The 13,921-nt window shown below is 41.8% G+C and overlaps 1 protein-coding gene across 1 annotated transcript; it reads left to right on the top strand.

Annotated features, from left to right (window-relative positions):
• Positions 1 to 4,090: 4,090 nt before the first annotated feature.
• On the top strand, positions 4,091 to 13,013 carry LOC138970557 (uncharacterized). Its single transcript, XM_070343023.1, has 4 exons — positions 4,091 to 4,324; positions 4,979 to 5,080; positions 6,954 to 6,989; positions 10,407 to 13,013. The coding sequence occupies exons 2-4, from the start codon at positions 5,011 to 5,013 to the stop codon at positions 11,738 to 11,740; spliced, it is 1,440 nt and encodes a 479-aa protein (XP_070199124.1). The 5' UTR covers positions 4,091 to 4,324; positions 4,979 to 5,010; the 3' UTR covers positions 11,741 to 13,013.
• The last annotated feature ends 908 nt before the right edge of the window (positions 13,014 to 13,921 follow it).

Raw genomic sequence — 13,921 nt, forward strand, 5'->3', positions numbered from 1 at the left:
TGTGTACATGTGTGTGTGTGTGTGCGTGAGTGCGTGCGTGCGTGCATGCTTGCGTGCGAGCGTGCGTGCGTGCGTGTGTGTGTGTTTGTGTTTCGGTGTGTGTGTGGGGGGGTGGATGTCTGTCTGTGTATGTGTCTGCGTGTGCGTGTGCGTGTGTGTGTGCGTGAGTGTGTGCGTGTGTGTGTGTGTGCCAGTGTCCACGGTGCACTTGCGAAGGTAGATGACTATAGCATGGTGTTTGTTTTTTTAATGTAATTTGTGTGTGGGGGGGTGCGGGGTGGCTTTGTGTCCGTCTGTGACTGAGTGTGTGTGTGTGTGTGTGTGTGTGTGTGTGTGTGTGTGTGTCTGTCTGTCTGTCTGTCTGTGTCTGTGTCTGTGTCTGTGACTGTATGGGTGTGTGTGTGTGTCTGTGTCTGTCTGTTACTGTGTGGGTGTGTGTGTCTGTCTGTCTGTCTGTGTCTGTGTCTGTGTCTGTGACTGTATGGGTGTGTGTGTGTGTGTCTGTGTCTGTCTGTTACTGTGTGGGTGTGTGTGTGTGTCTGTCTGTGTCTGTCTGTGTCTGTCTGTGACTGTGTGTGTGTGCCAGTGTCTACGGTGCACATGCCAGTGTAGATTACTATAGCAGTTTTTTATGTAATTTTTCGGGGTTGAACTGAAAAATAAAATCAACAACTTGGACTTATTTCCTGGTTCCTTTCTTTCTGTTGGAGACTTTGACCAGATACAATACACACCCCACAGCATAGTCAATGCTGCTTCCGGTGGTATCCACTTACTCATTTTTATTGTTTTGAATTAAATTACTCAAACAAACTACAATGATGCTTTTGTGTGTGTTAAACACTTGACTACGCAACTCATTTTCACGGCCTGCGTAGACGCTAAAATAACAAAGAGCAGTGAATGATCGAGTGGAAAGAAAACACCCTGTCCCCTGCAAAATAACAGGAAATTAAAAGAAAAGAAGCGCAGAAGTAAAGGAGACATCGTTCAGAACCACATGTTCCCTCTCTGTACACCTCTAGTTACAGCTCCTTTCAATAAGGACTGGTCAAACTAAAGACAATACCTGCGCATTGTGCTTCAAATGTGTGAAAGATCATATCACCACGAGCTAAGCTTGTCAAAACTGGTGGCATTTTGACTTCTCTTTTTTTTTTTTTCATTCGCGTGTTTGAAAAGTAAGCTGGAGCAATTATTTACCCGAGTGAGGAGCGCGGACGACGAAAGAGCAGGAAAACTTTACACAAGGATCGTTGTAGCTCTGGAACTGTTCGGTGAATGCTCACCGAACGCAGTGATCTCGTCTGATGATATAACCAGTCAAGATGTTGGGATTAGTTCTGGTTATAACTGCTGCCTCCATAACTTGCGTATCTTCTTGCAGTAAGTAACAAAATATGTCAAAGCTCTGTAACTTGTGATGGTAGTGTTTCTGGGTTGTTCGCTCTGTTGTTTGTTATGTTAAATTTGGAATGTTGGATTTTGTTTCCATGGTTTCTTCGGTGTTCCTTCCGAACTTCTGTTTTGTCTTAAAATATCATTTCATTCGTATATTTGTTCAGCTATTGTAAAAAAAATAATTTCTTTGAGCAAAAGTTCCAACAATAATAACTTTTCGCTGAACCTTATCACACTGTCTTTCCAATTCAGTTTTAATTTACTTCGTTAGTTGTTGCCCGTAACGCCTTGGCTGCCAAATAAACTCACGTTCAGTGCGCTTTTTGTGACTTTACTTGCAGCTTTTACTGGCAAAGTGGACATGACGTCAGACAAGCTGCTGGTGACGTGTAGGTGCGAAACATCACGTCACGAGAGACTTGACAGAATTGTGGGCATCAGCATCTTCGAGACGTATCATCAACGTTCCTTTCTTCTGGCCCGTCATAGCCTAAGGGTAAAAAAAACCACCAATGGAGTTTTTCTTTTTTTGTAAAGGCCTTGCGTTGTAGATTCCTTAAAATGTGATCTGTCAGTGCACAAACATTTGCACACAGGCACGTACACTGAGCACAAAAAGTGAAGGATATTTTTTCAGTGGTATAGCCCAGATGTTAAACAGCAGTTTTTTGGTCAGAAATATACGTGTATTTGAAGATCAGTCTTTCTTCTGCTCAAAAATGTGTTTCTGGAATCTGAGCAATATTTGGGTATGACGTCACAGGTCCGTGACCACGCCTCCCCTAAAAAAATGGCGTTTTTTGACGGCATGATTCACTTTCAACCGTCCAAACGGTGACTTGAACTGAATGATATTTTGCATTTTTTACATCCGGAAGTTTATTTGGTGTTTTACCTAACAAGTCATACACATTTTGTTTAAATCCGCCGCCCAGTCAGGCTGATCCAGCGTGTAAAGGAGAGCGACCACAATCCTGAAAAACGGCAAAAAATCCAGGGGTTTTATGGTGTTTTTGCTGGGTAGCTGCAGTTCATAATTATGCAATAAATCTAAAACTACAAATAGCCGCCTCTCCAAATTTCCCACAAATTAAAATCTATTGTTTAACGCTATTGCGAGTGTGTTCCCTCAGGTAGGTAAATTTTTCTTTGTGAAATGTTGTCACCGTTCTGTAAACCTGTGAGGCGGATTGGGCCTTTAAGAAATTTGTAAAATCCCTGTGCGAAAAAGGAAATTTACAAAGTTACTGAAACTGTCAGGGATTTTTAATAATTACTCGTCTTGAATTTACTGTATATACACACTATATTCAGTAGCCTGGGATAGGTTGGAGTGGCTTAATTAAATATCTTTGATAGCGATGTAAACGATCCACTTCAACTTTTATAAAGCGTTCTGTACCACACAAAGTTGAAAGGCTGTTCCAATAATACAATATTCAGCAGATCCTGTGCATTGGTTTTGTGAGTCTTGTCATCATGTAGGTATTATTGCTTTGTACAGCCCATCTAAACTGCACGAATAAAATCTAGATTTAACAGAGGGTAAGGGTTGTTGGAGAGGGGGGGGGGGTGAGACCTAAATAAAATTACAAATAACTACACAAACTGAACAAGGCTGGAAAATAAATCTGATGATGAGAATCTGCACGTTGTGCATACACGCACATATAGCAACAGTCCCTGTAGGATGAGGTCTCTCTATAACTTTGGCCCAAGAGTCTCGAGATCCGCGTTCGAATCTCTGCCGAGGCGTTTATTTTTTTCCCCTCTATCCCCATTGAAAATAAAGTATTCTCAGCCCTGAGAGAGCAAACCGGAAGTCACCCGCGCAAAAGTCAAGAGTTGAATGAAGTTGCCAAGTCCATGCAGCCAGTGTAAGGCGATTTACAGGACGCATTCGCTGTACAGAGTTCAGTACATGATTCTCAGTCCTATATTTTTTATAAACACCCAGCCCCGGATTGTCATAGAGGCACCACAGCTTTAACGTGAGAAAACTTGTAAAGATAGTTGATGGAGGGGGTTGTTTGGTTGCAGTTTGATGTTTCCTTAGAACGCAGCCGGTAATTTCCGCGCATATGTAAATTCCGCGCTTGTAAAATACATGTATGCTCCGCGCAATATCGGGTTGTAACTTCCGCGCACGAATTACTGGTTCGGCTCATACAACTTGCGCGCGTGCACCGACAGGAAGGAATACGTCAAGTCCATGGCCTGGAAAAATTTGCCGGCCATGCTGTGACTTCCCCCCTCTTGTACCTTTGCTGCAGTCTCTGTGACTGTGATACCAGACACCCGAAATTTCTGTAATTTCTGTTATATAATAAGTGAACAAAATATTCTTATACGCATGGTTTAAGTCTTCATTCGTTTTTATCGACTTGTCTGTGTAATAAAGACGTGTTCAATATATAGATATACAGTGTCAGTTTTCATGGATATACAAGTGTCAGTTGTTAATGTCTCAATGTCTCACATTTGACCGAGCAAAGACACGCGCGCTAGTTTCACATCACATTTTGCTAAAACACGCGCGCATCTTACATATACACCACGCGCGGGAGTTTCACATGCGCGGAAGCTTCAAAATTGGGAAAGTGCGCGGAGTGTTCATGCACCCTCCTTAGAATAACAAGAAAAAGCAATAACAATAACGCAAAACCTTAGTACTCGTTGACACAGTTTTTGATCTTTGAACGCAAGCCATATTTCCCTGACCGTGCCCCTTTCTCTCAGGGACAGAAAAAATTCCCGGGAAACTTTTTGGTTGAGTCCAGTCAAGGATGGTCAGACGGCATTCCTGTTCTGAGCTTGTCATTCAACCCTCGCAGAGAGTACAATTTCACGTGCGTTGTCCAGCACCATGACTACGACTACGGCTTGGCAGATTCAGCTTTTGAACTGCTTTATGACCCCTCAGGTGAGACTGTATTTAGCCTTCGTTATTATATTACAGTGTTTGCGTTTTTACATAACGTTACATCAATTGCCATTTCAATATCCCAAGTATTGCAAAATAAAACGTCATTAAGTCAGTCGTACGGGTTTTGCTTTCATATGACAGTTTCTCCATTTTAAGAGCAAAATTACCGCTACGTTAACAAGCCTATGACTAGTCCTGGTGACACATTCTGGCTGTTCGGATATCAGCCTTTCTCGACAATCGGTTATAGAGACTGTCTCCCTGGGCTTATTTCTTTTAAACATGAATGATTATCAATAATGTTTAACTGTCATTAAGTACTCTGGCAACCGCTCAAGACTTGCCTTGAATCCATGCAAGTCGGCTAATGACAATGTTCGGAAATAATGAGGGCCATAAAAGAGATGCACCGCTTGAAGCTAAGACAAGCAATTATCAGTGTTGATGTTCTGTTTTTTCATGATTTCAATGTGTTGTTCTTGTTGTTGTTGTTGTTGTTTTTAATGTTGTTGTTGGTGGTGGTTCCGGTGGTGGTGGTGGTTAAAATATGTGTTTGCTTGTGTGCAATGGTTATGGTTTTCTTGTTCAAGTTGTCTGTCTTTTCTTTCTTCGTCTACTTTTTTCTTCGCTTATATTGTTTACGTTTTCCAGAATACCTGATAACGCATCAGAAATACCCCCAAATGTTAATCATCTCTATCGTCACTGCCTGTTCGATCATCATCGTCGTTACCATCATCGCTATTGTTATCGGTGAGTCTGCCTTTCCTCTATCTTAACGGCATCAAAACCTGCCATTTTCTGCTTCTAAAGAGAATCACATCCCCACACCATTCGGCGTATCACTGCAACAAATGTAGGCCCTATATTCTAATTTTGGGGAGATTTACCTGCTATTCAGACTTGGTCGTGTGACAGACGTTTTCTTCCACACGGGATTGCGTTGATTGTCTAACGAAGCCGTCAGGCTGAGTTAGACATCAGCTAATCGAGTGTGGAAGAAAACTCTGTCACACGACCAAGTCGGAATAGGATTTATGTCTCACAGCTTCTACAGAGGAGGGAACAAACACGTTTTGCGTACTCTCGCTTGCGCTTGACAAACCTAAACACAGGAGCAGTCATTGTGGAGAGATCTACTTTTTGACGGAAGTGACCGAACCACTATGAATGACAACTCGGTATGTGTGAATGACGTCACAGTCATCGTCACAGTCTGTAACTTTTGAAGCATCGCATTCTTCATGACGTCTTTCTGTGTCTGCATGCGCGAAATGTTTGTTCTTTTCGGGATCTTTGTCATAGAGAATACTACATGGCTTGCTGTGTCGTACCAGATTTACACGAGTTGTTTTTTTAAATATTGAACTGCGAGCGAAAGCGAGCTGTTCACTATTTGAAAAAGCAACGAGTGTAAATCTGGTACGAAACAGCAAGCCATGTAGTATTCTGTTTATCCTACATACTGTACTTACGTGTATTTTACTGAAAATGTCCTGCATTCGAGGCAGCTAATTTGAAGACGCTTGTTTTAGAACCTCGATCTCTTCTAAAGCCTCGTGCAATCTATTACGTCAAAGCAAAGAAACGTCACTCTGGAAGTGTGGCGTGACGTGTTAGATCTAAAGATTCATCGAGGGCAATTAGCGAACGCAATTTGTGTTTCTATAATGACGTTTGTCTCGGTGACTTTGGCATCATAAGCAGTGGAAAAACAGGTCCCTGCCAGACTTGCTTGACATGACCTCATTTACATGATATACACACGTGTGATTTGAACGATTATTATCTCACGGGTGTCTCTCTCACGTATGTAGGATAAATCTATGTTCACAACTGTGCTTCTACATTCAGACCAACAGGCATCGTGAGCGAGCCACTTTCCAAGACTTCCAAGGGCAGCTAAATTCGCGTATGGAAATAGTACTATCGTCTGGGATGCCGTTTTCAGTATTCTCAGCGTTGAAGAATTTGTAAAGAGAAGAAACGATTTATAACAGTAGGAGACATGAAAGTCGATCGTGGGTGCATTTTGGGGCTTTTGGAGGGACGATTTCGAGTTTGAATCCGTTCTTGCCATGCTCCAAAGCGTGTAACACACAATCTTGCACACGTTTGCTTTAATAGTGGCAAAGAAGGAAAGCGTGTGACATATGTTTTTTTTAACTGATATTATAAAGTTTTTCAGTTTATGTCTGATTTTTCTTCCCCAAGCAAAACTGACCTTTTAAATATTGGTTTAGGGGTTTTCTACGCTTCACAGTATAGAAACTAACTTTTTGCAATCAATTTACAACAACTCTGAGGTTTACACATCACAAAGATTTACATCAACTTTGTACGTGTACGGTACTTTGTGTGTGTAAGTGTTTGTGTGTGTGTGTGTTTGTGTGTGTTTGTGTGTGTGTGTGTGTGTGTGTGTGTGTGTGTGTGTGTGTGTGTGTGTGTGTGTGTGTGTGTGTGTGTGTGTGTGTGTGTGTGTGTGTGTGTGTTTTCATGCATTTCCTCTTTTCTTGTATTCTTTTGTCATGTTGTTTCCTTTCGTGTCTTCTGTTTCACTTCCTTTCACTCTTTTTACCAGAGATAATCTCTGACACTGATAACCCACACTCTGTCTGTCTGACAGCTAAATACAGACGACCCGCGACGCCTGCTCCAACCGGTGAGAACTTTTCTAGGTCATTCCTCACAGCTTGGTACTGGTCAGTCAAATCGGTTAAATTGCTTGTTGTTGTCATCGTCGTCGTTGTTGTTGAATTGAAGGCTGCATTGTCGTGCATTGCTAATCTATCCTCTGCAGTAGAAAGTAGGTTCTAAATTAAATACATCTACACAAGTATGGTTTGCTGGTGTGTGCTACCATTGCACTGAACCAAAACCGAATTAAACAAGTCGCGTAAGGCGATAATACAACATTTAGTCAAGCTGTCGAACTCACAGAATGAAACTGAATGCACTGCACTTTTTCAGCAAGACCATATACAGGTAGCATCGTCAATCCACCACTCGTGGCAAAGGTAGTGAAATTGACAAACCAGAATAGCGCGATAGTCACGGGTTGCGCTGAGCAAGATAGCACGCTTTTCTGTATCTCTATTCCTTTTAACTTTTTGAGCTTCTTTTTAATCCAAACATATCATATCTATATGTTTTTGGAATCAGGAACCGACAAGGATTAAGATGGAATCGTTTTTAAATCGATTTCGGAAATTTGATTTTAATCATAATTTTCACATTTTTAATTTTCAGAGCTTGTTTTTAAAGGTCCCTGTCTACATTTTTTGTACCGAAATCGCCATTTGACCATTAAAATGCAGAGTCTATTATCTACAAATATCAACAATACACCCCCTTTCGATCAGGAAAGACGAAGCCAGTATAGCCGTTTGAAAATTCATTGTAGTATTCCAGCGTAGTACTCATAGTAGGATATCCTTATTTGGAAAATGCCAAGCGCAAAACTCCTCTCAAATCCCGTGCATTTCGTGCGTTTAAAAAAAGCGTGGACAGCGCTCCAGTGTCAAACTGTTGCTGCACTTGTTTGGGCGTGGCTATAAGCATAGTGACATGAATTTGATTGGTCAGTATTTTTAGGCAAAGCACATGTTCTCAGCAAACAGAAAACAAAATATTGGAAGCGTTAGTCACGCTACCCAAAAATAAAATCTTGTTTTACATATATTTTTTTTCTATAACTTTTTTCCCCATGGTTCATTCATCATCTGACATAACTTTTTAGCGAAATCTAACCATAAGATTATTGAAAAAAAAAGCAAAAATGTAGACGACCACCTTTAATCCGAATATAACATATTTATATGTTTTTGGAATCAAAAACTAATAATGAATAAGGTGTTTTTGGATCGTGTGGTTTGTACAAAATACAAATTTACAAAGCCATGAAAAAAAATGTTTTAACGAAGGAGCACAACAAGATACACTTATACATTTGCTCTAAGAGACAAAATAATGAATTGACGGACGATATTGTAAATTCTTAATTCAAACCAATCAAAACAACAATAACAAGAATAACGAGAACAATAGTAGTACTTCAACAACAACAACAACAGTACACAAAATGGATCGTTTTATAAAAGAAGAATTTTAATTACAATTTTCAGATGTTTAATGACCAAAGTCATCAATTAATTTTTAAGCCTCCAAGCTGAAATGCAAAGTCCGGCCTTCGTCGAAGATTGCTTGGATAAAACTTCAATCAATTTCATTTGTGAGTGCACATGCAGTTTACGGAAGACAGAACCCACGACACAGACTTGCTTGCAGGAGGTACAAAGAAATAACTCGAAAAAACAAGAAAATTTACTGGGTGTTTATTTTAACTAGCTATCCAGCTACGAATATTTAATAACATACAAAATGGCCGACAACCCTTAATTCCTAAAACACCATAATCTCCAAAAATTGTTAAGCAAAGAAACATACAACTGCGACAATAACAATCCCGTTTAGAACACGTACACACGACTACAATTACCAAAAAGACATAAATAATACCTTCCTAAAACTGTTAACCTTCAAAAGAGAAAAATAACAACACCTGCCAAAAACTACTACGCACTAAAACTCTGTTGACTGAGACAAACAAACAAAGACAAATATTAGAAAACAACAAGTCTTAACTAACAAAACATTATTTTACCTTTGCGCCATCAGGCAGGAACTGTTCCTCATGAAACACACAAATCCGTGGAAATCACAAGTATAAAAAAACAACGGGCTCACTACTAACAAAAAATCAACCTCCTCTCTCCAGACCCAGAGACGTACTAACGTAAAAGAGGCCGTTACCCTCGTCATCGGCTTAATATGTTAATGAGGCTTAAAACCGAAAACTATTCAAAACTAATATTTGGACACACCCAAACAACGCTGTTATAGCAGGTTCGAAAACGTTATGGCTAAAAGATATAGACAACATACCGAAATAAATACCCCCGAAGTGCGCTTGATAGCTGAAAACATGGACTGCACCCATCATGATAAGCCGAAACAGGGTCGCCTGTTCATAACTGCGGAAAAGAGCAAGTCATAGCCGCTCAGCACGTGCCAACTAAAACTATGCTAAGTTGGTCAAAAATACAGGTGAGCGTTACTCAAGTCTTGCGACCTTCGTGCATCCAGAAAACACAACAAACTACGATGCTTCGTCAAGCACATGTACATCACGCAAATAACACGTGGACGACACCAAGCAATAGGCACACACAAAAACCGGCCGTGACCAACGGCAGGCACATCATTTAAAAAAATGAGGGTGTGTCAATGCCGCCTCATCTTTTACCAAAAAAGCCGGATATGACCTCATCAAAGACGAGGGCCCCAAAGGGTTTAAAATCGTGATCGTGATTGGCGTTTTTTGACCTTTCTGTGACCGTGATTGCCGAAATTTCCATTTCTGTGATCGTGATGGGACTTTGCCCGTGATCCGTGATGACAAAAAAATCAAGTCTCGTGATCGTGATCGTCATTTGTTTTCGTGATCGTGATGGGCATTATTGCAAAGCATTTTATTTTCAACGTACATTTTTCACAGCTGTATCACTCTATGATTCTCTATTCGTCAAGGTGTTCGTGATCGTGAAAACAAAAATCAAGGTAACTGTGATCGTGAAAGCTAAAATTTCCCTTCCCGTGATCGTAATGATACCCCCCCCCCCCCCCCCCCTTTGGGGCCCTCAAAGACATTTATCAAAAAAATGAGGAAAAAAAGTCTGGAGATATCATTCCCAGAAACTCTCATGTCAAATTTCATAAAGATCGGTCCAGTAGTTTACTCTGAATCGCTCCACAAACACACACACACACACACACACACACACACACACACACACACACACACACACACACACACACACACACACACACACACACACACACACACACACACACATACACCACGACCCTCGTCTCAAAACCTGACTAAATGTAAAAATGAGAGAATTTGAGCTGTTCGACCCATTTTCTTCACGAGGATATTTCATGAAATATGCCATGAATAATTAGAAACCAGTTTACGTGGAGCTATATTTTGAGGACGCCTTTTTCAATCTAACAGATGCTGTTTCATTGGAAGTTGTTAATAGCCTGCTGACATCTCCTGACGTCAGAAGCATACGACCCGTCACGCCTTCTCCTTCTAGAGAGGAATATTTACCAGATGGAAGCTACGTCAGCGGGACTTGTGTATCGTGTCATTCTGAGGCGTCATCGTTGTATGACCGGGTTCCCCCTTCTCCGCCTGATGAGGACGTCACTGCTCACGGCGAAAATGACGCAGCCAGTGACGCTACACGGGCGAACAACGTGATGACGAGTCAAAGACACCTTGTTGCGATTCAAGATGTCAACAGAAGACTCCCCCCTATTCCAGGAGACCAACATTTTCCACCCCCAGGGAATAAAACTCCCCGCCTTACCTCCCCTGTTAACCCACAGCTCACTGCTGACGTTGTAGTTCACCCACTTCCCTTATCCCCTCCTTCATTGGAACTGACGTCACTTCCCATAGCGCCACGGCTTCCGGTTGGCGAACAACCACTCCCGGCAGTGGATGGATACATCGACATGGCTTCTGCACCCTCGCAAGATAAAGAAGGTTATCTGACCCCAGTTCACAGAAATGTAACAGATAGTCCCGTCGGTACAAAGCCAAACTCAAGAGGAGAGTATGCGGAGGGGGATCAACATCGTAGCCAGCCTACTGACCCCAACTATTTGACCCATATGTGTGAGCAAAAACAAGATGCAAGAGGAGAGTATGCGGAGGGGGGTCAACATCGTAGCCAGCCTACTGACCCCAACTATTTGACCCATATGTGTGAGCAGAAACAAGATGCAAGCGGAGAGTATGCGGAGGGGGGTCAACATCGTAGCCAGCCTACTGACCCCAACTATTTGACCCATATGTGTGAGCAGAAACAAGATGCAAGCGGAGAGTATGCGGAGGGGGGTCAACATCGTAGCCAGCCTACTGACCCCAACTATTTGACCCATATGTGTGAGCAGAAACAAGATGCAAGCGGAGAGTATGCGGAGGGGGGTCAACATCGTAGCCAGCCTACTGACCCCAACTATTTGACCCATATGTGTGAGCAGAAACAAGATGCAAGCGGAGAGTATGCGGAGGGGGGTCAACATCGTAGCCAGCCTACTGACCCCAACTATTTGACCCCTATGTGTGAGCAGAAACAAGATGCAAGAGGAGAGTATGCGGAGGGGGGTCAACATCGTAGCCAGCCTACTGACCCCAACTACTTGACCCCTCTGTGTGAGCAGAAACAAGATGCCAAAGGAGAGTTTGGAGAGGGGGGTACTCCAGTTTGCAACCCCACTGACCCAAATGACTTGACCCCTGCGAGTGAGCAAAAACAAATGTTCAACCTCTTGTGAGCAGAGAGCTATTGTAGTTCATTTGGCTGGGCGACCGAAACCGACCACTTGACGCCTGCCTGTCAGTGAATTGGTTTGTTAAAACAATGACAGGGTATTCAATCGCATGATTATGGGGAAATTCGTTCCATGACAAACAGAGTATGCTTTTAGATATATATCGTTGGTATTCGAGTGTATAGTTATTGACATAGAAACTAGAGTACGTACACCGTCTGTGTTAAATCAATCAATAATCCCTTTGTTTACTTATTTTTGCAATGAATTTCCTTCCCTGTATGATAATCAAAACGAATAAAGACTGTGCGTGTCTGTGTTTCCGCGAGCTAGTGTGTGTGTGTGTGTGTGTGTGTGTGTGTGTGTGTGTGTGTGTGTGTGTGTGTGTGTGTGTGTGTGTGTGTGTGTGTGTGTGTTGCGCCTCTGTTTTCTCAGCATTTGTGTATAAATTTTGTACAACTTGTAGATTGCGGATCTTGTTCACTCATTATCCGTTGCTGTCTGCTATTCAGATTGACGCAAGGTTTACGTGATGAAAATGTTAATTTGCAGAAATAACTACCAGCCCTAACCTCCTGGCAATTGCGTGTAGAGCAAAATGTGAAGTCAAAACGTTGACATGTAACATAATTTTGTGTGTGTGTGTGTGTGTGTGTGTGTGTGTGTGTGTGTGTGTGTGTGTGTGTGTGTGTGTGCGTGTGTGTGCGCGTTTGAGCATCTGTTCTTGTGTGCTTGTGCACGTGCATGTGTGATTGCTGAGCCTCTATTTGTTTTTATTTTATTTTTTTTACATTTTAGCAGTTGTAAATTGTATTTTATTTTGATTTGTTACTCACGATTGTTGTTGAGACTGACACTAGGTTCCATTTATTTGTTGTACATATCATCTTAGAGAAATTGAAATAAAGTGTCCTGTCAGCTAACATGAGCTGCAATGAATCATTGCACCTTTCGTCTTACATTCATGATTTCTGGTTGACCATTTGAAACAACGGATAACCAGGACAGGTCTCTTTACCTCTGAAATAAAAGTCTTGCAAATGTAATCCTGTTTTATAGAGATTTGTGGATACATTAATAGGAACGCCTTTTCCCGTGTAAATATTTTGGCTCATTATCTCAGACTTGGCCAGGATTGTACATAGGATAAGACCATCCCTCCACTTGGTCACATACAACAAATGAGTAACCTGGGTGTTCTCTGCGCACGGTGGGATTTGAAAAATGTCGTATTTGACACTGGTGGCTTTTTAAGGCTTCTTCTGCGTTCCCGCTGCCAAAGGTTTTTTAAGCAATTTATTCATTAAAACAATTCAACTCATCACAGAAAGAAGTCAGAGTGTTGATTTTTGGTATGTGACCAAGTGGAGGGATGGTTTTATACCCATGTACAAGCCTGGCTCTAGCTGGGGCGGTGAGTCGAACTGCTTGCACGGGAAGGGGGGTGGGGCTTTAATGGATTGTGAGCGTTACTGGTGATCCTGTGTTGCTGAATGGTGAACTACATGTGTGTATTTCGTCCGTAATAGTTATGATGGCCATGACTGCGTCACACACACACACACGCACACGCACACGCACACACACATACATACAAAACACACACACACACACACGCACACACACACATACACACACACGAAACACACACACATACAGACACGAAAACACACACACACACGAAAACACACACACACACACACACACACACGAAAACACACACACGAAAACACACACACGCACACACATATATATTCACACACACACACACACACACACACACACACACACACACACACACACACACACACTCACATTCACATTCACTCACACAAACAAACACACACACACACACACACACACAAACACACACTCACGCATTGCATTGCATCATCATTGTCTCCTCTGACATCTTTCTGTTCGTGTCGCTGTTTGATTGAGGTCCACAATGCAGTCATTCATTTCGATTCCAAAAATGTTACCTCAACATTTACCACAGACTATTATGGCATGATTATCTGATTTGAACATCTTCATCAGAGATAATAATCTAAAGAACAAAGTGCTTTCATTTTTCAAGGCCATCAGTACTATAGGCCCACATTCACTTTGATTGTCAAGCTAAAAGAAAGCCACAAAATCAACACACCATCTATTCAACGCCAGTCTTTAGAATATATTTTA

This window comes from Littorina saxatilis, linkage group LG7, assembly GCF_037325665.1.
Source record: "Littorina saxatilis isolate snail1 linkage group LG7, US_GU_Lsax_2.0, whole genome shotgun sequence".
NCBI classification, from domain to species: domain Eukaryota; kingdom Metazoa; phylum Mollusca; class Gastropoda; order Littorinimorpha; family Littorinidae; genus Littorina; species Littorina saxatilis.